Source organism: Spodoptera frugiperda, chromosome 10, assembly GCF_023101765.2.
Source record: "Spodoptera frugiperda isolate SF20-4 chromosome 10, AGI-APGP_CSIRO_Sfru_2.0, whole genome shotgun sequence".
In the NCBI taxonomy this organism is placed as follows: domain Eukaryota; kingdom Metazoa; phylum Arthropoda; class Insecta; order Lepidoptera; family Noctuidae; genus Spodoptera; species Spodoptera frugiperda.
In genome coordinates, this window is record NC_064221.1 from 7,890,490 (window position 1) to 7,918,371 (window position 27,882).

The window sequence follows — 27,882 nt, forward strand, 5'->3', positions numbered from 1 at the left end:
ATATGTTCTGTGGAATGGGATGAGTGTCACAAGTTACCGCTTCTACACTTCTCGTGGGTATCGTAAGAACCGACTACGGGTCTGGATGTCATGTGTCATGTGAACTTGTATGTTTCTAAACGCAGCTACAACATAGGAGAAAATACTAGTGTGGAGCAACGTTTAAAAACTCATTTGACAGAAATCAAATGAGTTTGTTTTTAAATAACGGTGTGCTCCCGTCTTTCAAGCGTGGACATTAATTATGGCAAATCCCTAGGAGTTACTAATACGGAGGAGGAGTTTATTTATTTTTAACCGCAGTCGTCGCACTGCATGCCAAGGCTTACTTACCCTTCTTCCACTCTTCTCTGTGCAGATCTTTCTAAGGCTAATCCTTATCGTAGGTGTCAAGTTTAAGATTTGATTAAAAAATAAAAAACCACCAAAATAATAATGAACACATTTTATTAATCTTTAATTATAAATCTATTAAATCTAGGAACACAATTTTCTACATTACATACATAAATACAATTAAATTATATTAATTTTACTATGTATAATATCAATTTAATACAACCTTTTTTGTATACATTTAATGCTACGATTTGGATGGTGCATCACTAAGAAGTGTCTAGTAACTAATTTATATAAATTATTCATTACGTCTCCGACATTTCTATTATATTAGAAAATCTTATAAAATCTAATTCATTGTTGTCTCTACTCCTTGCCTTGCCTAGTTATCATTTTACTCTATAAAGCGTATGCCTACTGTATACGGTGTGTGGGAGAGCTATGCTTCAGCACGATCGTAGTAATACCACGAAAACCGACGTGAAACAACGCTTGCGTTGTGTTTTGTTGTGTAAGTAAGGTTACCGAGGTCCCAATTACCCCCCTTCCCAATCTTTCCAATCTCCCAAAACCCCTTAAATTTCTAACACCCAAAAGGACGACAATGCACTTGTAACGTCTTTGGTGTTACGGGTGTCTATGAGCGGCGGCAATTGCTTACCATCTGTTCGTTTACAGACTTACAAACGACTTACAAACAACAACAACAGACAAAAAAAATACGGCAGTGATATTATGTATAGCTGTCATGTTTTCTTAAGGGCTACGCTTTTTTCTCCTTGATGCCAACTGAATTTCCAATACAAAATTGTCAACTACACTGCCAGTGTCTAATGGTAAAATACTACCCTTTTGCTGCACATCCCCTTGTAAAAGCATACTTAAATTCTTTATTATTTAAGCTTCACTACGAAAACTTCACAATACAACTTGAAAGACTAGTCATGACTAGAATAAAAAAATAAGAAGAATATTATTATTGACTCATAAATCAAGTACCGATGTGACTTTTTTCAAATTATTTAGACATGTATATTCTCTAAAATTATTTAGACACCACTGATATGATATGATTGACTAGAAAATAATCGTAAGGAAATCTGAACTTTATACTTTCTAATTATAAGTTTGAATTTGCTAATCTACCTTGAGCAAGCTTGTATTAATGCTCAAACATTCTCCGTGTGAGTAGAGACCTTTGCTCAGCACTAAAGTCTGTTGATGTGACGATTTTTTTTTACATTTGATGGGTCGTTATACCTTTTTTAACTGCACGGTTGGTGCGGTGGCTGGGCAACTGGCTGCCGTGCAATGTGTCGCGGGTTCGATTCCCGCACGGAACAACTCTTTGTGTGATCCAGGAAATCTGGACCTTATAGTTTCTAATTATAAGTTTCAAATTGCTAATCCACCTTGAGCAAGCATGTATTAATGCTCAAACCATCTCCGTGTGAGTAGAGGCCTTTACTCAGCACTGTTTCTCTGTTTTTGTGACGATTTTTTTTTACATTTAATGGGTCGATGTTTGGCCGCTATCTCGCCTGGTGGTAAGTGATGATACGGCCTACGATGGAGCACTATTTAAAGTTTTAATCGCCAGCACAATTTGAGCAAGTATGGATAATGCTGATTCCTTCTCCATTAATACGAGAAGAGGTTTTTTTCTCAAGCAGCTAATGATGATAGCATTTCATAGGCCACTTTATTTCCCTTTCCTCTTGCCCTCTTTCTCCTGAAAATACCCTCCGGGACCTGGTACCAACTTTACTGAGGGTTTAATGTCCTTCCTCTGTTCAGGATGGGGGGAGGGAGATCCCTCTGGTGAGGAGTCTGTTATTATACCTTGGAGACGATGGGTGTTGGTTTGGCTGAGTCTATAAAGAAAAATATTAAGTTATATTTTTGCTAGAGTATCATTGGAAGAAAGTATAAAAATTACGCATAGCAATTTTTGTCAAATTCGGCAAACGTTGCTACAATAAAAAAAATATAGATAATAGAAATTCTCCTTTATTTTCTTGAATTGCAAAAATATTATTTCTATTCAAAATTGCTTAAAGATGTGAAGAATGACTGCATGGTTGGTGCAGTGCCTCTGCCTGGGCAACCGGCTGCCGCGCAACGTGTAGCTGATTCGATTCCCGCACGGAGCAACTCTTTGTGTGATCCACAAATTATTGTTTCGGGTCTGGGTGTCATGTGTTTGTGAACGTATATTTGTTAATGCTCCACGACACAGGACAAAATCCTAGTGTAAGGCAACGTTTTTTAAAGGGGAAAAAAGTATCTAGTCCTTTATTTTCTTTATATGTACATTATAAAGTGCAAAACTACAGATAAATGACTCACCTGACTTCCTCAACATCAGCCACCTTATCAATTAAGCTCCTGATAATGGCCTCCTTATGTTCCAATGCGAGTGACGCCCTCTCCAGTTCCCTCCGGTACTCTGCGTGCGCGAGCGCAGCCCTCCGCTCCTGTTCTACTATACGACGTTCTAGCTCTTCTAGTGATGTGTATGCGCGGGATTTTACTGTCTGCGGGAATAGAAAATAAGGACTAAAATTGGTTGGCATACGAATATCTATTTCTATAATAGTCTGAGCCAAGAATATGTTATTTCCAGGGTCAAAGTGCATCTGTCGGACAAGGAATCTCGGGTTCGATTCCGATTGAGGCATAGGTAGTATTACGGGAGTTTTTTCGATTTTTTTTTAATATCTCAGTAGCAGCACAGAGTATGCAATTGTGCCCGGTATATGGCAATAGGCTCGCCCCCTATTACATGGGACGTATAACACAAATGGTGAAAAGTGGGTATACATTTTATAGCTGCATTACATGCCTAATTTGCACCTCTGCCTACCACTTCGGGGATAAAAGATGATAATACGAGAACGTGCCTCCAGATGACCAATACTGCGTATAAATCCCTCTGCTCCAAATAAAAGACATAGGACATTAAATCGATGGTATTACGTTCTACAATGTGCACCTCTGCCTACCCCTTCGGGGGTAAAAGGCGTGACGTTACGTTATACTACCTTAATCTCCTGTTTAATTTTATCCAGTGCAGCCATGGCCTGCCTGAGAGGCTCGCTGTTGTTGTTCTTGTTCCGTCGCGCACTGCTGCGCACGCGAGTTATACGCGCCGTGGCCGACTTCAGACGCTGTCTGAATATCACTGCTGCTTTGCGGTATAACCTGATTGGGAGCAAAGAATTGATACATTAAAAATTATAAAGAAATAGATTTACAAAATCAATATTCCGTATAATAACAATTGTATTTGACTCCGGTAATTCGTGTGTGCTGTTAGAAAATACAGAAAGAAATCTAGTGTGGAGGACACATTAACAAAACATTTTTTTTTTCTATCATTTAGTGGAACGAAAATTAAAAGGCCTGCGGAATTGAATTAACAACTTATCTGAGTCCGCGCACGCCGCTCATGAAAAAAAGTCCCTCTGTTACTCGAAACTAGTGGAGCTTTTCTCAATATATTTACGTGAGTAAACCGTTATTTTTAGTTAATTTAGTATGTCTCACGATAGACAATAGTTATTATAAAATACCTGCGATGCTGGTTTTAATTTTACCTGACATTAACATTAAAACTTAAGACAGGATATTTACCATGTTTATTAAAGTCTAGTTTCCGATATTTCAGGAATCAGTTCATCCGTGATCATGGCGCTTGCAACAGTGCCGAAAATCGACATCATAGACATAAATAAACATGGTAAATATCCCGTCTTAAGTTCTAATGTTACTGACCACGTCAGTTTGAAAACATTACCTGACATTCTTCAAAGCCTTCTCCAGTTCCTCCTTGAGCGCCTGGTTCTCCTGCGCCAGCTTGGTACACTTGTCCTCGACCAGCTTGAGCTGTTCCTGAGTCTTCGTCAGCTGTTCGCCTTTACGGTCCGTCTCCATGCCGTACTGGTGTTTCAGCTCTTCTAGTAATCTGAGGTTGAGAGTTAGATGGTTTTAGTTACAGTAAGAGCTCAATTAATTACTTAAAATGGAGCCTCTGATCCGGAGCTGCGGACTGATCCGGAGCTGCGGACTACCTAACGGGCTTTCCGGGGCTCCGGCTCGAAAAGCAGGAGTAGGAACGGGGTGGTTTTTAGTCAGTAAGAGTCTGACACTCCCTCTCGCATCGCCCAAGGCAAGAGAAATCATTGGATGATTTTACCCCTCAAAAAAAAAGCGCTACACTCCTTTAAGATCACCTGATGGTAAGCTATCGCCGCCGCCCATGGACACCCAAAATACCAGAGGCATTACAAGTGCGTTGCCGGCCTTTTGGAGGTTAGGAATTTAAGGGTTGTTGCTGCTTTTCTACCAGAGATGCGCTATGCTACGTTGCTGTGGATGCGTTTGGCTTCTATCAATCATTATTACCATTCATGATTACCAATAGCTTAGCACTGGTAGAAACGGGTTCAACTAAGCTATGTTTTTATATGGAAAGATGTGTGCTATGCATGGCTTCCGTATTATCGATATATTGCATACTCGAGCTGCGCATCTTCCTCGCACAGCGACAAAGCTTAGTATCAGTGGAAACGGTCACATAGTTTCACAGCTTAGCTTACAAAGCACATCTCTGGTGGAAAAGCACTCTAAGCGTAGATATTAGATATACATAGCTTAGCAGTAGACTGTCATAGATTGTTTCTAACGATGAACGACCTACCTCTTACAATGGTCCAGCCTCCGTTCGTGCATGTCGGCGGGAACAGTGCGCGTGCGCAACACGTCTAGTTGCGCCAGTTTGTTCTCTGCCATCTCTAGATTGTTCTTCACTACGAAGTACTCTCTGTGCACCGTCTCGTAGTCTCTCATCATTGCTGACACTGGAAGTGGGGGTGTAAAATAATTATATAGTATAAAGTGTAATGTGAAATGTGCCCGATATATGGCAATAGGCCCACCACCTATTAAATGGGACTTTCAACATAAATTGTAAAATGTGGGTGTGCATTGGCATTATGTGCTATGATGTGCACCTCTGCCTAGCCCTTCGGGGATTAAAGGCGTGACGCTATATAAAGTGTAATGGTGGTCGATTTTACCAATTTTACTTATCTACGTAACTGTACGAGGATTCGCGACTAGTTTCAAACCATAACCGGGACTCATAATTTTATTATAAGCAGCAGCGACAATTAATTAATTGGGTCAGCATGCCATGTGGCTAACATAGTTAGGGAAACTTTAACAGTTGATAGTTTAGTTACAATAATATAATATAATAATACGCGACACTTTACGGGGAGCGCGGGACGTTACAAAACATACCCCTCTCTATTTCCTATCTAGCAATCCCATACTACAAAAATGTTACCAATTGTCCACATTTTACTTGCTTCACGACAAAAATCGACAGCAAATGGAAAACCACCTCTAGTTTAAACATTAATAAAACTTACTCTTATCCTCATACAATTCATAAACCTCCTTCAGTTTAGACTCCGCCCTCTCAGCTCTTTCAACAAGCGTAGCTTTCTCAATATCACCCGTCTCTTTCTCGACTACCAACTTCTTATAGTTCTGTCTCACTCCCACTAGCTCTTCTTCCAAACTCTTTACTTTATCTGTGAGAGTTTTGTTCTCAGTTACGATTAGTTTAGACTTTTTGTTCATAGTTTCGAATTGTTTTTCATAGTCTAGTATTAATGTGTCTTTTTCTTGTAGGTTCTCTTGGTAGGCATCGAAGAGGGGGGCTGGAATGTGAAAAATGGGGATTAAAGTTATATAAGGTTAATAAAAGTGGGAGAGGGGAAATGGTTAAGAGATTGAGGGCTTGTTTCACCATTTTCATACAAGATAAACTTATGTGTTTGATAGTGCATAAGATCACGCTAATATCTTACTAATTATAAAAACGCAACAGTTTGTTTGTTTGGATATTTGTCTGCTAATCACACTGAAACTACTGAAGGGAATTGATAAAATTTGGAATACACACAGACTACTGTACAGGCCCCAAATGCATGGAAGTTGTGGTCACAAATTGTGGGTTGTTCCAAATCTGGGTGTGATGTGTTGAACTCACTATATAGGAAGAGATTACAGTGTCAAACAACTATAAAAAAATATGAATTTAGTTTGATACGTACCTAATGCTTGAGCACTGAGCAGTCCCGTAAGATCCACAGTGCGGCCGGTGTAGGGAGTCTCCTCAGGACCCGGCTTAGTCTGCCCGTCTTCCGTATTTGGCTCTGAAAACAGGAACATTAAATAGATTTAAATAAAATAAACAAGCATGTTTAAGAAGAGAGTGAGAGAGCCATATTTCAAACACGGTCTCACAGAAAACCGACGCGAAAATCTTGCATTATCGTATAAATGAAATATGAAGCAAATATAAAGAGGAGATTTCATAAAACTGGATATCCCTTAACATAATGCGTGACATACCGGGGAGCACGGCACTTTACACACCCCGATCCTCTCTATTTTCCAACATGCAGTCCTATCCCATACTACAAACATGTTGCCAATTGTCCACATTATAATGTACCACTTTCTGAGCGCTTACCTTACCGCTTATGTTTACATTTACGCACCCACGACACAGGAGAAAAACCTAGTGTGGGGCAACGTTTTTTAAAAGCAAAAAAAAAGTTTTTTTTTCTTATAATATAATTTGCCAGGGCATATTTGTAGTTAGTTAGTTAGTTAATTCACTATGATCTGCCCCGTACAAAAATACCTTTGTATCCCAGACTGGCAGTGAGCAGTGAGTCCAGTGCATCGTACTTGTCTCCCGGCTTGAACACGTCGGGCTTGTCCCCGGCCACCGCCTGCATGTTGGACCGGAGTCGCTCTTGGTAACGAGACAGCTGGACGTTTAGCCTGGAAGTTATTGTAAGGTGGTATTTATTATTTAGTAGTAGGATAGGTAGAGATGTACCTGCTTATATTACGATGATCACCAGCGTTTAATTAAATACATTAATTTATTAGACACTTTGTATTTTAATTTTCGTGACATTTGTCAAAGCGATAAATGATCGATGTTTTTTTTATGGTATAAGCCGGCAAACAAGTAGACAGATCATCTGATGATAAGCAACCACCACCGACGGCAGCATTACAAGTGGATTGCCGGCCTTTTGGGGTTAAGAATATAAGGCTTGTTGGATTTGGGGATTGGGAAGATAGAATTGAACCGCTGGTAACCTCACTCACACAACGAAACAAAATGCAACCGTTGTTTCACGTCGTTTAAAAAGATTCTTGATCATTGTTAATACAACTATAATAAATTGAAATTCAATCTAGATCACGACCAATTCCCAACTCTATGCACCATAATAAAGAGAAGCCAACTTACTAGTCCATACTACAATCTATACTTTGCACTAAATTTCATCAAAATCCATACAACAATTTAGCCATATCTACATACCAAATCAACAAACAAAATGAAGTCAAATCATATATGTGAGAACAATGCAGAGACATTGCAACGCGCAACACAAATGGTAGAACTTATTACGTTAATATACTAAACACACTATATCACCTGTACAGAACATCTTTGAGAGCCTGCATATCCTTCTGCAGTCTCGCGTTATGTTCCCGCGCCTGGTTCACTATGATCTGCCGACTGCTGCAGCTCATGCATACTTCCACCAGGGGTATCGCTGTCGACGATCCGTGGTCTGGGAAGGAGAGAGTTAGTTGATAATGTGATTTATAAAACCTTTTCGTATTCTCAATTCCAGCCTTTTGAAAGAAGACTGTTTCGTTAATCGAATTATCGTAACAGTGACTTACGAGCAAAAGGACTTGTTTAATTTTATTTGTGAGAAAAGATCCAGTTTGTCCAATTTCAGAAAAATCCAGTTTCAAATCAAATCAAATCATTTATTTGTAAACATGGGTTTTATAGTTGTTTAAATGATTATATACCGTGCAATACAGCAAGACCAGGCATCTATGTTTTGCGCTGAAGCGTAAAAATTTATATGGTCAGTATCTAGATAATATGTTATTTCAAGGAAACAAATGAAGAATACAAATATATGTATACGTTTTAGATTTCGAAAGTCCTCAGTAGTAACACGATGTCAGGAATCTGAAACTATGGTCCACGTAGCTGGGGACACGGGAGTTAATTCATCAGACGTAATTTACTTTTGGTAACAGAAGAATCTTCAGATTTTGGCCTATAAGAGTTGCAGTGTGGAGATATTTAATTTAAAAATTTCAATAAGTAATCTCTCACCTCTATCAGGCAACTCAAACTGCTTAACTTTCTCCTGCAACTCCTTTACTCTGCCATCCAACACTCTATTCCTCTCCCTCTCTTCTTTGATCACCTTCTTACATTCTTCTGCATATTTCACCACAGTGTCATACTGACTGCGCAACTGATCGTTCTCTTCTGCAAACAACTTGTTGTATTCTAAGACGGATTTTAATTTCTCCTTTAATTTGGCTATTTGGGAATCTTTTTCTGATAGCTGTGGAAAGAAAATGTTTTATATTAGAACTTTATTTTGAGAAGAGAAAATCATCCATTTTATCATTTTTTTTTTGGCAGGGGTAAAATCACCCAATGACTTCTCTCGCCTTGGGTGAGGCGAGAGAGAAGTGTCAGACTCTTACTGACTAAAAACCACTCCTACTCCTGCTTTTCGAGCCGGAGCACCGGTAAACCCGTTAGGTAAGTAGGTAGTCCGTAGCTCCAGGGCTTAACATTTGATACATTAGCTTCTGCTAGCGGCTTCGCTCGCGTTCCCGTGGGATAAAGAGTATCTTATGTGTTATTCCAAACTACAATCTAGCCCTTTTGACGTGATTGAGTAACTAACATACACATAAACTCACAAACTCTTACATTTATAACATTATCATTAGTAAGATAGTTTGATATCATTAGCAGTAGATTCCAATATAACCAAATAATTTCTTTTATGAATTATAATATAATCAGTATTACAAGCTGAAAAGAAAATCTAAACCTCATTAGTTACCTGAACAACATTTTCTTCACACCGCTCCATCAAAGAAGTGATGAGTTGTTCATATTTCTTCGTTAATTTTCTCTTCTGCTCTTTCAGAAGTGACTTCCCTTCTTTCGAAGACCTTGGAGAAGAGACCGCTATACCTTGGATGACTCTCTTTCTTGGAGGTTTTGCTGGTTTCTCCCCTGGAATGTTGAGAGAGGATATTTTGATTATCAAATAATTCAAATTTGTAACTGATGAGACCAACTCTTTGTATGATCCAAAAATTATTGTTTTAGGTCTTGGTATTATGTGTATGTGAACTTGTATATTTGTAAACAGACCCACAACACAGAAAATAAACACCTTGTAGGGAAACAAAAACAAGTAATTCAGTAACTCATTTACACACAAGTAGAACTCAAGAGTTAAATTAACATACACCAAAATAAATAAAGCTTAAATGCTTAACTCAAATCACATAAAATTACACAGTTAATAATTTCTCACCGATAACATCTCTCGGATCCTCATACATCGGATTCTCGTCAATAAAAACTTTCTGCTCCCCCATCCGAGACTCGGTCCTCCGTTCCACAATGTCCAGTATATCCTGACGCATGCTTGCTCTCCGCAGCGGTGCCGATATATTAAACCCCTTATATTTATGTGTAAAGTTGCCAGATAATGTTAGTTTCTTCGGTGAGAATGCTGCTGTGCATTCTTTTGATACTTTACTGTAATTTGCTGGCTGGAAAATTGAATTAATTTAGTACATTTGGGTTATGTTTTATCTTTTATTTATTTATTGGTTCACTAACAATTGTAAACATATTCGGTTATTGATTGAACTGATTGGAGCACTAAATATAGGTATACTTTAGTGATGCACTTAAGAGCAAACACCATATGAGTAAAAAGTACAAAAAAAGATACAAGAGTAAACAAATTAAAATTAATAAGTATTCACTCATTTATGGACAAATTCAGTAATTTATAGAATACAATGGACAAACCGAGTGGACAGATTGTCAGTTATGCATAAGTGTAGCTCTGTCTATAAACAAGTGCAACACTGGAGAAGCTATCTTGGTTACTACATTTCCGGATACACATTTTGTTCTATTATCACATATATGAAACAACAAGTTAACAACAATAACAGTATTGTTGTTGTATTATTGTTATTAGAAAAAAAAACCTAGTCAAATTACAGTTTCCAAATTCATAGTGCAGCCAATATCATAATACAATCAGAACTGTTTTGTCTTAAAATCTTATTTATTCTTAAAACTAAACATACCTTTCTAATAACTTCATCCATCATCAACTTTGTAGATAATAGTCCACAATCCTAGCCATTTTTAATTACTTTTTTACAAAAATATAAAATGACAAAGGAAACAGCGTTCAGCCTAAGTGATACCTTTATGTATCACACAAAGACAAAGCATTAAGTAGGTCACTAGAGCGGTTCAATAAAATTCAGACGAAAATAATGCAATTTTCTCCCAATTATTGATAAAACTTCGCTTTCAGTTTTGGCACTCATTGTATCTTTCTGTTTATTTTAACTACAGAAAAACATTTAACCATTTAAATTTACACTAATAATTACTTTCATTTTATTCTTTTAATAATTTTATGTTACAATATTTTATTTTACAATATTTTACATGGAATATCTTTCCGATTTAAAAACGTAAACACTGCAGCAGTTTGACAGTTCGTCGTCATGGTGACCAAAGTGTGACCAACCTAAAGAATATGCTACTCTTTTAGTTATTTTATAGATGCAGTTTTTATTTTTATTTATTTACCTAAGTTCAACTTTTGGAAGTTCCCTAACAATAAGTCATTTTTGTAAGTCAATACATAATTAAACCATGTGAATAAAGAATTATATACCGGATAGATAATAAACGAATATTTGAAATGATTCTTAACATATGAAAGTGTCTGCGAAAACAATTTTTCAATTCGTGCCTTTGTTTAGCTAACTTCTACTTTTGCTTTATTACTTTACTTTACTTAATTTGTTTTACTATTCTGAACACAATTTTGTGATTGTTAAAGTTTTTATGAATATCATAATGAATAATGAGATGAGTCCTACGTATTCATACTCTTATACACTGTCTTTAGAACAGTATAATAATAAAATCCAGTTAAATAAAAGGCGCCCACGAATGAGTCCGCTCTAAGTTTAAACAGCCGTGTACAAGAAAAGGGTAAAATTATGATCAAAATTACAAGAGTTTATTGTTAAAGGATTTAAAATAGACTTTGGTACTTGAAACCAGTTATTTAAAAGGTACTTATGTTACGTAAATTGACCGCACAACACGCGTTTGCGACCACTTACATTTTGTAAACGAATATAATATATTATTATAGTCTATTACTCTTTAGTAGCACCTACCCTGTAAAACCGTTGTATTTATAAAATAAACTTGACGTTCCAGATTATTTCATTAAAATCGTTGGGTCGGTGAGTATAGGTTTTATAAAAATTAAAGTACTTAATGAATACTATTAAAGTAACAAGTAGAGTAACGATAAGAATGATAACGGCCGCAGTACAGCTTGCACAGTAATTTTAATGTCATTCATGTTGGCAACATTAAGTAAAATTCAAACTCATCTCTTGAAAAGTTAGTAAAAAATATAGCAAACATGCTTCTATTCAGCCATCTGTTGAATTTGATTAAAAACATCATTTTTTATAAGAATTCCTAGATGGCACTGATAGTATCGTAAACAAAGCATAAGCCATCAAATACAAAATGCTAAAGATAAATAGTGTCGTTGTTTGGAAGAGAGTATTTTTAATTTAGTCGGATAATATCCAGTGTGAGCATGCGTGAAAACAGCTGAGCGACAGCAGCGCCTTGAAGCGGCGGTTGAAAGAACTATGCAGTAGGCAGTCGCATCATGTCTGCCCGCCGGTTCGGTGTATGATGCTTTGGCGGCTTTGATAACCTCTAAACAGTTTGTTGTTACTCCGTCCTCAGTCGGAGTTCCTTTGTAATCGATTTGCATTTGTTTTAGTAACTGCTTAGTTATTATTGTTAAAGTGTTGCATAATAGTGAATTATTCTAGTGAATCTTTCGGTCGTCGGATACGCACTTGCTGCCGTATCCTTGCTAACGTTTATCGATTTTCATTTTACAATGAACGTAACGTTTTGTTTACTTGTTATTCGCCTGTAATATTGTGTATATCATGTTCGATAAGTGCATATTTCGACGATAGTGTTGTGAATTGTGATCTATTCAAGTATGTGCGAGAGTTCGCGCGAGACTTTGTGTTTTGGATGACAGAAAAATGGAATTCGAGAACGATTTCAGCTTGAAAGAATGGGCGAAGGACAAACCTTTGTCCATTCTGCAGTTGGACCCGGCCGACCGTGCAGTTCTAAGGATAGCAGGTTGGTTTCCTCCCCCCAGTTGTGGGGAGTTGCATATTCATTAATTAATAAGTTTTAATCGTTGTTTTTCGTACTATCGGGTCACGTTATCGTCCTGTGCGATAGTGACGACAGCTAAGATTAATGTTTGCAGTGTGAACTCGATAAAATAAGTTCCCTCTTATTACATTATCAGTGTTTACTTTCGCGTCACCGTTTCAGAGCGCCTAGCTTAACTTAGTTTTTTTTTTCGCGTGATCACGACACGACTCTGAACGGCCTCGCATACCTAGGTTTTCACTTTCGTCCGATTGTAGTTTGTTTTTCATGTTTGTATTATATTTTTTCATAAAACAAACAGTGTTATCGTGTGCCGGTTTTTTCTATGAGACAGATATCTATGGCGAATCAGAGTTCGTGCGACTTTCCCATGGCAGAAAGTAATAGAGCTGTGGTAGACGTCTATTATGCCACCGGTGATATCAACTCCAAGATGTTCCCATGATTTTGTGTGTTTTTTTTTAAATAATTTGTCATTGTGGATTAGTTTACCTGACATTTTGATTGTGGCTCTGTTTTATGTCTTTATTAGTTATCTACTGTTATCATTACATTACGTTCAATGTTCATACGTGTGTCGTACACGGAAATATAAAGGGGACAGTAACCGATAGGTGCAGACTAGCGCGGGATGTGGTCTGGTTAAGCCTAGTTCGTACTAGAACACTATTTGAATTTGGAACGTTATCGGTCGACGAACTTCCGCAGTTTATCTATGGGACATAAGAACGAGGAGTGGTGTTCTTTATTTCATAGACAAGACTTCGTATCGTATCTATTTTCTACTAAGTAAACTTACAAATTTCGTAACAAATTGCAACATTCATAGATAAACCGGTACGTAAATAGTGTCCACAAAAACCCTTTTCCAATACTAAAAAGACCTCTTTCTAGGCATATTCCAGTGCCTAATTATAGTTACTTAAACGTATGTTAGCTAACTTTATCAAATGTAGGTACTTTCAATAAATACTTGGTAAAAGTCAGCGATATATTTAGAACCCCATTGACTGATAAAATTAATGCACACTCGATTTCTATCTAACTGACAATCACGTGTAGAAAGATAAAATTACGTATTACGTACCTATCTGGGTAGGAAGTACCTACCTAATAAATTAATACTTAAATACCTATGTGGGTAATTCGCATACCGATATGACGTGTACATTAGTGTTATTTGTCAAAAACGTTTCAAAGGAACACAGCTTGATAAATTATTGCGATCTTCAGAGTAGGTAGGAGTTTAAAAGATTTATTCTCCGATGTTATCGAGAGGACAGCAAAGGTCCACAATGTGAACAATGTGAATCCTTCGTCTTTAGGGTCACGGAACTGTCTACATTTCAGAATAAGTGCATGAATGACCTGACTGTTGCAAACGATCATAGGCCACGGTAACCATTTACCATCAGGTGGGCCGTATGGGCTCTTGCTACCGTCGTCGTAGTATAAAAAACAAAAAAAACAGGTAGTTATTATTTATAGTAGTTAGATAAAACCAATTCACATAGTACAGTACCTATGTAATAGAATCAAACAAATGACACTCAACTAGATCAGCGACCAATCTATCAACAAGTTAAGTAACTAATCGGCAAATCCACACTAGTTAGTTCACTGTCAAAATAACGCGTCCCAGGGACATGAAAGACTAGTTATCTTGGATCCCGCAACGGAATAAATCAGAAGATATTATTATTAGAGGAGAAGAATACGAAAATACAGATAGTTAGACAGTATATTAAGGATCCCTATTTTTATCTACAACACACAAATACCTACGCCATCTTTCCTACTAATTAACACAGCGATCGGGCTTGTACCTGTCCTTTCGTTCCTAGTATAATACAAGCATGCAATTTATTACGTGCATGTTATCAATATGAACATGGCAAACGCATTTAACCGTTACTTGATAGCATTGCATGTAGGCAGGTGTGTTGCCCGAAGAATAATAACCGACTGAACCCTTAACGTTCCCTGTTCCGCATACCTGCTCGTGCTGTCTCATTGCGCTTATAAAAAACGTGCATCGTTCTTACCCTTTTGCGCATCGCATGACTATTGTAGCCGGTCGCCATTGCCTGGAGGGTTCTAAATTTAAATTACCGAAACTTCTTGTGAATAGACAAGAAGTTTTGATTTTGTTACGTTGGCATTACTGATCTAGCAATGATAATGGAAACTTTTTCATCGTAATAAACCATTCTAGAATGTATTTTCATCATGTTTCGGTATAAAATTATATGTATAAAGGTACACACATTAACATAATCACACACATTTGTTACGAGCGCTTGAATTTACAATTCTTTACTTTTAATAAGTACCTAACTAATCGCAAAACCAAATCACGTTTAACACCTTTACTGATAACGCAAACAACTGGCGGTTTCTTTTAACACCAGCTTATCTTTAAAAGTATTAGATAACCGAAACATTCTTTCATCTAATGCCTACTTCACCGAGACTTGACAAAAACAAAAGACGTAACAGCAAATCGTTACCGGCCTTTGTTTATTTAAAAAGATCGATTAATTGCAAGAAATCAATCGAATACAAAAACAATTGGTGTAGGGTTTTTTAATTCGGACTTTTTGCTGTCAAGTCTGCAAATAGCTTTCACCGTCGTAATCGAACTTTAAATTCGAATTGTGACATTTGATTGGTCGATCCAATCAAGTGCCAATAAGAAGGCCGTATTTGCGCATCTATTTGCTAAAGAAATCTTATTTGCGATGTTTAATAAGTTTTTATAGTTTTTCTTTTTATTGTTTCACACCCATCGGCCGCCATTCTCCGGCCAGCAGTTTTGTTTTTTCCCGGAACTTTAAATAAAGTGGTTTTACTAGTAAACAAGAGTTTCTTTTATAGTTTATGTTCTTGTTTTAAGAGTTATGTCCCTTCCACAGTTCTACCATTCATTTTTATCGTTATTTATTCCTAGAAACGTAAAATGACCATGTCCAGAAATATACTATAAGAGTTCCAGCTCTTCAATGGGATATGGGTAATTTTCACATCGTAATCATAAGTTTATCCCGTAGTTAATTGGCCTATCAATAAGGATGCTATCATATTTAAGTAGCTATAAATATAGCACTTATCTATTCCCGATTGAGTCACAAACTGTTTTATAGTTCAGTCAATTTATTAGATATTAAGTATCCTGCAACAGCAACGTAGCATAGCACTTCTCTGATGGAAAAGCACTCCTTATTCTTAGACATCCCTGGTTACCGCCACATACAAATACGCATGTCTTATGCATTAGACATTCTGTCAAGCCCCACCATAGTAGTTAATCCAGTTTTATTTATTCAGTGTAACTAAGTACTGAAAAAATATTGAATCAACAAAGAGAGAGGCAGTCTTAAAGTCTATCTAAAATTCTACTTTCGGAACTATAAAATTAGACTTTCATCCGATATTACTTAAGCGCATTACGGTAACTTTTATTACGGATATTACTCATGAAACTTGTCGGTTATTTTTTTCTGTGTGCAACACTGTGGCCACTACTGTTTTTGATACGGTCCACGCCGAAATACTTTCGATTTCCTTGCTCGCTACTGTTTCATTTATACCACAATATTAAATCATTTCACTTCAATTCTAAATCTTCATCCAAATCTGAGATACAAAATCGTAATTCGATTAGATCCGCGCAATCGATTACGTTTTATCGAATCGATACAACACTCGATTTAACAAATTCCCCACGATGTAACTGTCGCTCAAGCCTTTTAGAAGTTAATCAGTTCCATTAGAATTATCTCGATGTAATAGATATCGATTACTAAAGTTACTCGATTAAAGTGCCAGCGATTAACAGATTACGGGGTTAATAAGATAAATGGTTTAGCGTTAAGTGTTTATTATCTCGTCTATAAAAGGTGTAATAAACCCTTAGTAACGAATTTAAATACTTTAAATAGAATCTGTAGTTGAATGAAGCAATATCGAGTAGCTTTTTTGCCACAGAATGCCAATTAAAAATCGTAGTGAATGAATCCGAGCTACGTAACAGGCTCACTTGTGGTCTCGTTTCATTCACGGATGAAAAAATGTTGCACATCTCTGAAATTCCGCTGTAAATTTAAAGAAAAATGTGGTTTCGTGTAAAGTGTGTGTGCAAAAAATCTTAGGCGTTGAAATTAGAGTGAAGTAAATAGGTAGCTATGTTTAAATACCTAATATACCTAACTAGGATTTATTACAATTTTCTTTAATTTAACTAGTTAACAGTCTACTAAATAAATGTAAAACTTTTGTACCTTTTTTTGAGGGGAAAAATCATCCAAAGACTTCTCCCGCCTTGGGTATGGCGAGAGCTCCTTCTCCAGCTTTGAGCCGGAACCCTTGGTAACCCGTTACGATGTCCGCAGCTCTGGATCGGGCATCAGTCCTCCTGGGCCCTATCTATGGTGGTCTGGTTCAGGTCGGGTGGCGTTCGCAGACCCGTATGCGGTGGCCGGAGATCGTCACACAATCCCTGACGCCCAAAGTGTCTCCTGCGGCGTCTGGGGCATGAGAAGGATCGTTTCCTCACGCGCTTCGCCTCGAAACTTTTGTCCCTAAGATCATCATTATTATAAAGTTATAATCCCGTTTCTGTACTATGTCTGGATACTTTACTTCCAATGAACAATTGGATTACCAATTGTACGTTATTGAACTCAATATTTTTGCTCTTTCTATTCAAAAACTCCTAAGAACCATGATCATATTTATTATACCAATTTATTACACCGAAAATTTTATGTCTAACGAGTTACCCAGTCTAGTAACTCGTGTTCGAAATTTTAGTCTGACTCACTGATAACCTGGTTTGTCTGTGAATGCAGGTATTTATTTATGTAAGTCCTACCTACATTTATTATTTGCTTTTTTAATTACCAAAAGCAAACAAAATTTTGTATGTACTGTACTTTGTGGTGAAATAGCTTAGCTATTAATGTAAATATGGTGCAATATCATACCTAGATTACTTTATTAATTTATCGTACCTAATACAATATGTTTGTCAAGTAATTTATAAATATACTAATAATTACTTAGGTATTTACACGGTATCTTATTATTAATAAAAACGGGGGTAATAGCTTCTAAACTGCGGGTACGTTTGAATAATTCTTGTTGAAATTTTGATAAAACCTACTTATTTCAAAATGGTATGATATTGGTACTAAGTTTTCTACTAATACAGGATTGTTTATACATACTGAGTTATTTATTTAAAAAGCGCTTGTACAAACAGGTAACGGAACCCTAATCCTAATTCTTTACATTTGCACTTGTGAGCACTCGACTTCAATGGAGCAACAAGAAAGTCGTTTATTAAAATTAAAATACAGGTTTTGTAACCGGTTATAGTTACACTGTCGCAATTTAGAAAAACTAATTAATAAACTGGTTATTTTGCACAAATACGTAACACTATAATGAACTAAATCGATGTTTGTTAAGATAAAAAACTTGTTTGTTGGCAGGATTTCTTTAATCACTCTCTAAAAAAGTAATGCTAATAACTATAAATATAATATTTATAATTTTATTCTACTTAAAATAGGTATAACAAACTGGTAAAGGAAAATATCGAGAGGAAACCTGGGTTTTTACGAGTAATTTCTTACTATAAGTTTGAAATCGCCGACCCGCAAGCATGCTGATTAATGCTCAAACCTTCTCCATGTGAGAAGAGGCATCTGGTCAGCAGTAGCCTCTTAATAGGCTGTTGATGATAGTTTATCAATAGTACTATCATACTAGGAATCAGAAATAGCTTATACTAAGTATAACATCAGGACTGATCGTATTCAAATGTAACCTTTTGCTTATAACTGACGTGTAAGTAGATACTTACACACTTAAAATCTACTTAATCTATCTAAGAATGACAGATGATCAAAACAATTTTTTTACTCAATTCTAATACTTCTTCAATTATGTTATTTGAATGACCAAAATGGAGGTCAAAATACGATTGATCACAGATTGCGTAATAGTTTGATTTTATAATTTACTGCGCCCGCGTCGCCGTGTCAATATTTATCTAGCAATTCTAGTCTACTGTCAGTCCATTTGTTAGGTTTTGAATATTTAAAATGGTTGAATAATTAGCAATCATCTTTTGGAATGTTGATTTTGATTAGGTCTATAACTAAGTTGTTTTGGACCAATAAGTTTTTATTTATTGATATAAAGAAAACTTATATTTCTTATTCTTCCTTTGCAATCAACTTCTTTTTCTATCGCAATTACTATTTGTGTCTCGCTAGCCTAAACTTTAGATTGGGAAATCTTTTTTTGTCAAAACGAATAAATTAGGTAGCACTACAAGACTGCAATTATCATTATTTCATGCATTTATAACTCTAGATAGCATTTCCATTTCTCATTAATCAAAATGCAACCGAATAGGCCGTAGAATTGGGTCAAATAATTTGCAACACACTGTAATATAGCTAACGTTACCATACTTACGCTAAAGTAAATGCTATGCAGTGCAGTGCAGAGCAAATTAATCAACCCGACCCCAGAACTTTAGCTACCGATTTCCCCTGTGACCTTATAACCGTGAGAATATTACTTAGGACTAGAAAATACGGTTATGCAGCGTTGAAAATGTCGACTGAATTTAATGAAATATTCCTATAGGTCTAAAGAGAAATTCGTAACTAGATTACGTGGGTAATTAATTGATTACGATTAACACTATCTGATCAACGTTTAATACCGACAATATGTCTGAAATATTCCAATTTCCTAGCCACTGCAATCGGCCTTGTCTCGATATCTTTATTATAATCGATTGATTGAATATCTAAATTATGCAAGTTAATAGAATTCGCATTCATATCGCAAACCCCGATTAATTTTAGTTCCGGTTGAAAAAACTTTTTTTAAAAGTAATCTTCCATTATGACGTCAAATCTCTTGAGTGTAAAAGTGCCCACTCATAAATGACCTTCAGCGATTGAATACAGCATGAGTAATGCCTCTAAACAACTAATTAACTTTATCAATAACTGTGTTGATATCATCGCCTATTCCTCGCTTTATCCTAAGAAGTTCATCAGAGTTCAACCATAAATAGTTTATAATAGATTAAGCCTCCTTTGATGTAGTCCGCGGGTTATCATTTCCTTTTGACTTTAAAACTAATTATAGGATTGGATCATCTGTTCATTCGTTCATGTTTTCGTGCAAGTCGTAAACTTGTCAAGGATCTTTTTATAGCTTGTAAACGCCTTGACAAATTCTGATGGAATATCTTAAAATACTAACATTTTGAATTGCAAAACAATAAGGAAAAAATATGGTTGAAATTCTTCTCAGTCCTTTTTTGGTGGTTAAACATATATACGTAGGTATGGTTTGAAAACGAAACAAATTATTACAGCGCTGTCTCATACACAATACACAACTGAGTAAATACATACTTCAGGCTTTGTGAGCTCAAAAACAAAAGTAAAGAATGGATCTCACCTAACAACCGACAAACATATTACATTAGCAAAGTCACTCCTCCCACTTCAAGCGTCCAATAAATAAAATTAAACAGTCCATAAAATAAAGGTGACAAGTCTCAAATTCACTCGAACTTAGAATCGGAATAAAGAGGATGCTCCTAATGGTCTTAATTTCGGAGGACAACGAACTCGTCACATTCCATCCGACCTATGCAGATGGAATACACTTAAGGAGGTAAGCCTTTAGGACACTCCAATCGTGACCACGACACCAGTTTGTACTTAAATCTAACAGTTTTAAGACATTGTTGAATGTAGGACGTTTTCGTAATACCCTAACGGATCTCTTGTTTCAATTATACGGAATTAAAGCAGAATAATGGTCTGTGACGAAACTGTTTATTTTCTTTGTGTATAAACTAGCTAGATAAATAGTTATTTTGGGACCTTCTTGCAGTAAGTTTTGATAACTAGTAGAAGATATAATTATAACATTCCACCAAGGTTTTTTTTGAGGGGGAAAATTATCCAATGATTTCTCCCGCCTTGGTCGAAGCGAGAGGGAGTATCAGACTCTTACTGACTAAAAACCACCCCGTTCCTACTCTTGCTTTTCGAGTCGGAGCCCCGGTAAACCCATTAGGTAGTCCGCAGCTCCGGATAAATTTATTATGATAGCAAACAAAGCACGTGTGTCCGATCAAGTAAATTGTTTGTCTAGCAATGACGCAAAACCACTCATAAGTAATTGAGTCGGTATCGTAAGTATTGGAGTAACTATAATAAGAAAAAATAAGGAGCATTATACCCTTAGTCAGACATACTAGAAAGTTCCACGACGTTCTTTGTTGATTCACCAAAATCTGATCCAGATTGCAACGCGTGTAATTAATTAATGCACACCTTATCTTTGTAAGTAGCTCTTGAATAATCAGCTGGATAACGTTTATAGGCTTTAAAAGGACTTCATTTTCAATTGAAGTGAGTGATTATTTGATAGCTACCACTACCAAATAGGTCAACAATACAGCTTTGCCGACGTTTCGTTGTTTGCAGAAAGAGTATCTACAAGTCACATTTTAACTAATTCTTTCACATATCTAATTAACTATCCTTTGTTCCAGAAAACCTGCGTCCTATCCCGAAGACTTAACAAGAAAACAATATGAATCCTATCCTATAAACTTTCCTTAAACAGTTTGCTCTATTCATCATCGGGCCGACTGTAGCCGTGTTAAATAAATATGTAAACTCCGCTGCCATTGTTCAGGTGTTTTGCACTTAGTACACTGACTCACACGCTGAGAATTTCCTGTAAACGTGTTTGAAAAGCCGTCTTTGCTTTCAAACCTGAAACTGTGGCAGGGTTGTCTGTAGTAAACATAGTTTCTACGGAAATTAAATTAGAAGTTAGCAACTCTCTTAAATTAAAGAGTACTCGGATGCTAAATTGGATCCGTGTAACGAAATTGTCACTCTATTTCTTAATATCCAACGGCCATAAATGTAATGGGTGGTAAAATAGGGTTCCTGCCATTAGGGTCCCTAATCTAAACTTCAATCAACCCGAATACCTTCATCTAACCCGGAAAATTTACCTATAGGACCAAAGCAATTCCACGTGCAATTACTGGACATCCGATGTATGTCCAATTCAATTTAATGAGATTCCTAGAAACCGTGTACCATCAATCACTTACCATCGCAGTAGAAATATTACTTCAAGATTAATTTATCTGCTGTAACCTTGAACATGATGGAATTTTCCGGTTTCCCTTTATAATCAAGATTTGTATGAACATTATGGACTGGTGCATAGCAAAAAAACAAAAACAACCGAATGAAAGACACGGAAAAGTCGCATGAGCAATTAAAAAGAGCAACCCTGTTAAAGGGACAAAAGCGTCTGAAGGCTTGAATACCTCAATACTTGTTATTGAGTTGAAAGGAGAAATGGGGGACGCAGAGTTTGAACTTGCCTTAAGTAGAGGTCGAACTATGTCTACATTAGTTTCAGCCTCGCTGCTGGTACAGATCGATACTACATAGTCTCAGTGCTTAATGGAGCTAAATTAGTCAGTACTTAATCCCTCTACGCTTGCAGCTAAATGATATATGTTTAATGGACTTGAATACTTAATGTTTGAACCTCGTTCAATAGTGAATGGCATTATGGCTAGACTAGAAAATAAAGATATATTGAGAAAAGACCAAACACATGTATAAAAATATCATATTTACCCATGTTAAAAGTTTTATGTATCCTTTATGGAACTTCTTTAGCGTTTCTTATCGCACTGTTTTCGGTCTTCAAGTCCTAATCGCGTTGCAGTGCAAATAAAAAAAATAAATGACATTCGGTTTAAAATACAGTTTCCATACTGTCGCGACGAATATATGAATGTTTGATAGTTTTGAAATTCAAATATTTTCAATGCTATGTTGTTCAATGACGTCTGTATGTTAACGTAACTGTATGAGACTCTTTGTGCATGGAAAATCTGACAGACCTTTCTGGGTTTTTCGAAATGGTAAGGCAGATGTTCATTGGTGGCCAAACGCAGACTTGTCAACGCTAAAAAAAAACTGAGGACCATATAACTGGCGACGACTTTCATTTGAACTTGAGTACACTAGGCACAAATTCAAAACAGTTTTATTAAATAATGCACGGTCGATTCAGTTGTTGTGCGACCAGCAGATGAATAGTCGCAGAAGATAATTCTAGTGTGGGCCAAATACGTTTTCTGTGGTTAAGAACAATCTAAAATTTCAACCCAAGAGTTATATCAGAGAACTCGTGCTGAGTGAAACGAAGCAAGTTATTCAGTAGCCACTTTATTCTGTGAAAAGTTATTCGCAACAAGAAATGCCACTATACAAATACAAATGTACCTTTATTTTCTTCACGGCTGAATTTCAGTGCGGTTTCCAGATGAAAATACCATTTGGAGTTCCTTTTAAATTCAACGTGGCAGTGGCAGATACAGTATAGAACGTTAAGGCAAAAAAATAACTGGAAATAGGTTATAAGTCCCGAATTCTTACTTACATTTTAGTTTTTTGTATCATGTGATAATTAAATGTTTTTTTTTTATTCATTTATACGCTCAATAATATCAAATGGATCCAAAAACTAAATTACGAAAGAGTTCCCTTTAGTTACTTTTCCTTTGCGGTAAAAACAAAAAAAAACAGATCGACTCTTATTCTATCATCAGTCATAACTGCTAACTAACGTTCCAAATTTTATAAACGTCTTCAATATCTCAACAGACTTTCAAAAACTTCTCATCGAATAAAAAACCTAATCATATCCTCAATTTCCCAAAGAACAGACTCAAATAATGCCGCCACGTCTGCAAAGCTACTCGAGCCCAGACGACGGCGGTGAGGGCTCCAGTATTTTGGTCACGAATCAATAAAGAGCAAGCTTTATTTGCCCAATCGTAAAGCAGACTGTCTATGTTAAAATCAATAGGACCACGCTAGATTAAAACAACTTATAGGACTTCGTTTTGGGTTTCCAAAAAGGTGTTTTTAGTGTTGAGTTACAAAGATTTGTGTCATTTCCCTATTGAGTATTTTGTATTGTTAACTAATAGTATTAAAATCAGGCAGCGAAAGAAAAGAAAGAGCTTAGATTTCAGTGACTTATAGAAGGCGACATCACCAATATGGCAGAGCATTTCTTTCAATTAATTCGCATACAGGTAACTTTTGGAACGTCAAAATAGAATTATCCGTTAGTCCGTTCATCACTGAAGCTAAGTGTACGTTTAAAACAAATATTTTTGCGGAGGAAGAAGCTTTTAGAATAGTTTTAGAAAGATTTTAAAATACCAACTGAGTCAGCTGAAAATAAATTCCTTGTTTTAGTAACAGCACGGAGTCTGGAAAAGTACCTGATGTTCCGCAATATTTGGTCTGTTTTAAATAACTTCTTGAGCTAGTGTTTATTTCTTGACTACTACCAATTTGTTTCTAGGCACTAAATAGCTACGCGTTTACTTTTTTAAACAAATATCTAATATAAAGTGTAGGTAAATGTTTTGATAAAACACATTTATTTTACTGAGGAAACAACGTTATTTGGTTCCAATTATTTACTAATGTTAATCGTGTCTTGACATATTTATCTTTTACTAATCGGAGAGGAAATGGAGCACTCGAATTAAAAAATGGCTGCCAATTCCGTTCATTGTAAGTTATAATGTAAACAGAAACTTATTTAACTATTCAGTTTATTCTTACCTTCCGAAGTAACTTGCGAATAAAGATTTTTTTAAACGGTTTTAAGTTTGAAACTATAAACAATATGTAAGTAAATTAAAAATATTGAGGAAGTTTGGCCAGTATAATGGTAATAGACTCACCCCCACCCCCACATGAGACTTATTAACACAAATAGTTAGTGAAAAGTGAGTTCATTGTACAATGGCATTACGTGCCGTAATGTGCACCTCTGCCTATCCCTTCGGGGATAAAAGGCGTGACGATACATATACGATTACAAATCAAGTTAACATACTATAGGATCACGTCAAGCCAACGGTCTTACCCTTGTTAGACCTCCGAAGCTCCCAAAAAGAACCTTTATATCCTGTAGTCATCAGTTTAGTTTTAGCAATTTGTAGTCAAATAACTAATCCGCCAACCTGTCTACAAAAGACTGCAAAACCAGACATGATGGTATATGAGTGTTTGTTTTAAAATCTCAGCGGCAGCGTAGGTAGGCTCTTATGACTCAGTGAGGTAAATAGTCTACCGGTCATAAGTTCAAGGTTTTCACACGGCTGTATAGGGTAAAACCGGGATAGATGCCGCGCTAGGATAGATGCCTCGTTTCTAAAAACTCAACTACGGGAGAACGAAACAGCAAATTCGTTGTTTAAATACGTGCTACATGCACCCCCCACCTCCGTGACGTGCAAGTTGTTGTGCTAGACGGACATTTCTCGCTTGTGTGTCGCAGTATATTCTCGGCGGACGCGACGAAGGCTTCAAATTTTCAAACGTAAGAATTCACTATTCCATATCTTTATAAACAGTTAAATGATTACATTTTATTTGAATTGTTTTAATACATTGGTTCTTTGTGAACACATTTAAGAGTCAATCACTGATGTTTGCATTTATTTTATTTATAAAATATTGAGAGGCATCTATCCCTAGTGAAAAGGATAGTTGCCCCGAGTTTACAAGGGATAGTTGACTTTAGGGGCTTCTATCCCTCTATACTGCAAGTGTTGCTCTACACTGCAAGTTGAAGTTGAAAAAACAACTACACTTCCGGTTTCTTCAATTGATTGTTCAACTACATTTAAAAACGAATATTTGTATGTTGCAGACCTGAACGTAACACCACCCAATATGCCATCAACTTCATTTAACCGAAACTCACCAAGCCTTTTGATCGATCCTAAGATTTTAGAAGATATTCTTATTGATATTGTTGATATAGGTGATGATTCACTAATAAGGATTCTAGATTACAAAGAAAAAGAAACACCTTCTAAATTTTTAGCCGAAGCATCACCAATACCAAATATTCCTCTGACTTTAGCAAGAAGAGCTAAACAATCGGCAGATATTCTCAATTCTAGAGAAAAAATAAAAGAAAAAAGGGATATAGTTGAAAGGAAAAAGAAACAAATAGAATCTAAGATAAACAAGACTGAAGCTACCAAAAAAAGACGAACAATGAAAAAATATTAAATAATAAGATTAAACGAAATGATCAATTTTATTTTGTAAGAGATGAATACTTTTTTTACTTTTTTTAATGTTAAATAATTATTTCTACGTTGAAACGGGAATGTTTCGTTTGAGATGATAATTTTAATATGTTATCGCTTAAACAGTTTTTTTTTGTATTTTTTGTTAAAGACATGCATAAATATAATTATGGTTAAGCATTTTATATGAAGATAATAAATAAATATTACATTGTGATTACGTATTCTTGTTGATTATTTAAAAAGGCATCTATCCCGCATCACAGGCATCTATCCTCTTAAGCGATTTCATAGTGAGGCATCTATCCATATAGGTAGGCACCTATCCCCAAAAAAGGTGTTTCGCAAAAATTTAATTTTTGCAAAACCAGTAATGGTTAGGTAAATAAATACAGGTTCTAAAGCTCTATAAATGATTAAACTAACTATATTACAGGGACAATCTATGCAAATATGTTTGGTATTCAAATAATGAAACATTTTCGAAAAGTAGGGCATCTATCCCGGTTTTACCCTAGTGCCTGCCTTATTCCTGAATGGTCCCATTTTCGCCCTGCAATGCACCACTGTTGCGGATTGGGTATTTAAGTGTCGAGACCGTTGCTAAGGTTTATTGTTCATAAAACATGTTCATGGTCGCTTTTTCGGAGGGTTTATTTTACTATCCAGGTCTTTTGGGGTGGTAACAAAAATGAAGAATGATGATGGATGTGTATTATTACATTATGGAAGGTTATGGATGGATTATGGAAGGTCTTCGCTGAAGTTAGCAATGATTGTATGAATGTAAAAGTAGACAAAATGACTTTTTATCAGGGTATAAAGGACCCGTAGCGAAGGTGTGAATTGATACTCATGAGAAGTCAAAAATAATTTACATCTAAGAACAAAACAACTATCGTTCAAAATAATACGCAGAAGATATCAAGACCTTACAGAATGTTTTTGTCAAATCGTGACAATAGCTAGCATATACTATGTAATAAACCTAGAAGATAAGGAAACATAGATACATAGTTCTATTAAATATAATAATATAGGTACTTACTCATTCCTTACTCATAATGGCTGAATCATAAAGTACCTGCCTTTGTTATCTTTCATGATCTTTGTTACAATACATATTTATTTGTACGTACAAATAGGTACTTACCGAGAAAACTTGAAGATTTTCCTGATCGAAGTGGTACCAAGATTGGAACGCTGCCCAATAGGAAAACTTCTCTTTGTACAGAAAATCAGGAACGGAATTATTAGCATGACTGTTTTGAGTCTAATCCTAGTGTTTTGTTGCTTGATGGTAGTACGTGGATAATACGCGTATTTAAAACGTCCAATTATGTTAAAGATATTTAAAGCAAAGAGCTAATAAATGTAGCTAGAAAAAGCGTCAAAAATCGTACATCAAGACCAATAAAAATCTGTCGTCCTCCGCTAGCGCTGGTCACTTTTGCTCCCCATTACGTTTAATGTGTTAGAAGAAAAATTAATAAATACATGTATGTATTTAGCACTCAACTTTATGATATGGTCCGCACACAAATCATTTAATCAAAAACATTTAATCTTGTGTGTCATCGACATGATTCACAAAGATTATCATAAAATATTAGGTCAGAATTTATTTCGTTACACCTCCATTAGCGTGGGCGTAAGTAAAATCAGTATTTTGAAAGTCTTACTGAAATAACAAATAAGGGTAAGTTAAGTACCCTCCTTTTTAAAAAGGTTTCCGTACGAAAACAAATAAAATACCTTGCTATCGCACCTCAAAGTCACAATCGCACCCATATCAAACCGTATTCAAAAGATTTTTTAAATGAATTCACGAAAATGAAGATTCAGTGGTCACTTTTATTTATCTGCCTACCTATTATTCATCCTACCT

The 27,882-nt window shown here is 36.0% G+C and overlaps 2 protein-coding genes and 1 long non-coding RNA gene across 5 annotated transcripts in view; 2 read left to right on the forward strand and 1 right to left on the reverse strand.

Annotated features, from left to right (window-relative positions):
* Window positions 1-1,785: 1,785 nt before the first annotated feature.
* LOC118277605 (centrosomal protein of 89 kDa) lies at window positions 1,786-11,014 on the reverse strand. Its single transcript, XM_050696516.1, has 13 exons — window positions 10,612-11,014; window positions 9,819-10,059; window positions 9,336-9,511; window positions 8,585-8,822; window positions 7,880-8,018; window positions 7,064-7,206; window positions 6,468-6,569; window positions 5,778-6,071; window positions 5,042-5,201; window positions 4,139-4,306; window positions 3,384-3,543; window positions 2,689-2,876; window positions 1,786-2,213 (listed from the first exon to the last, which is right to left on the reverse strand). The coding sequence occupies exons 1-13, from the start codon at window positions 10,633-10,635 to the stop codon at window positions 2,042-2,044; spliced, it is 2,205 nt and encodes a 734-aa protein (XP_050552473.1). The 5' UTR covers window positions 10,636-11,014; the 3' UTR covers window positions 1,786-2,041.
* Window positions 11,015-12,244: 1,230 nt separating this feature from the next.
* LOC118277469 (microtubule-actin cross-linking factor 1) overlaps window positions 12,245-27,882 on the forward strand; it is a 323,764-nt gene continuing 308,126 nt past the window's right edge. For all 3 annotated transcript variants that reach the window (XM_050696478.1, XM_050696476.1, XM_050696481.1), the window contains exon 1: window positions 12,245-12,739. In XM_050696478.1, coding sequence (XP_050552435.1) covers window positions 12,637-12,739 — 103 coding nt within the window. In that variant the 5' untranslated portion in view covers window positions 12,245-12,636. The remainder of the gene's footprint in view (window positions 12,740-27,882) is intronic.
* On the forward strand, window positions 24,908-26,218 carry LOC126911156 (uncharacterized). The gene is made up of 2 exons (XR_007705705.1): window positions 24,908-25,273; window positions 25,607-26,218. It is a non-coding gene; the product is annotated as an uncharacterized LOC126911156 (long non-coding RNA).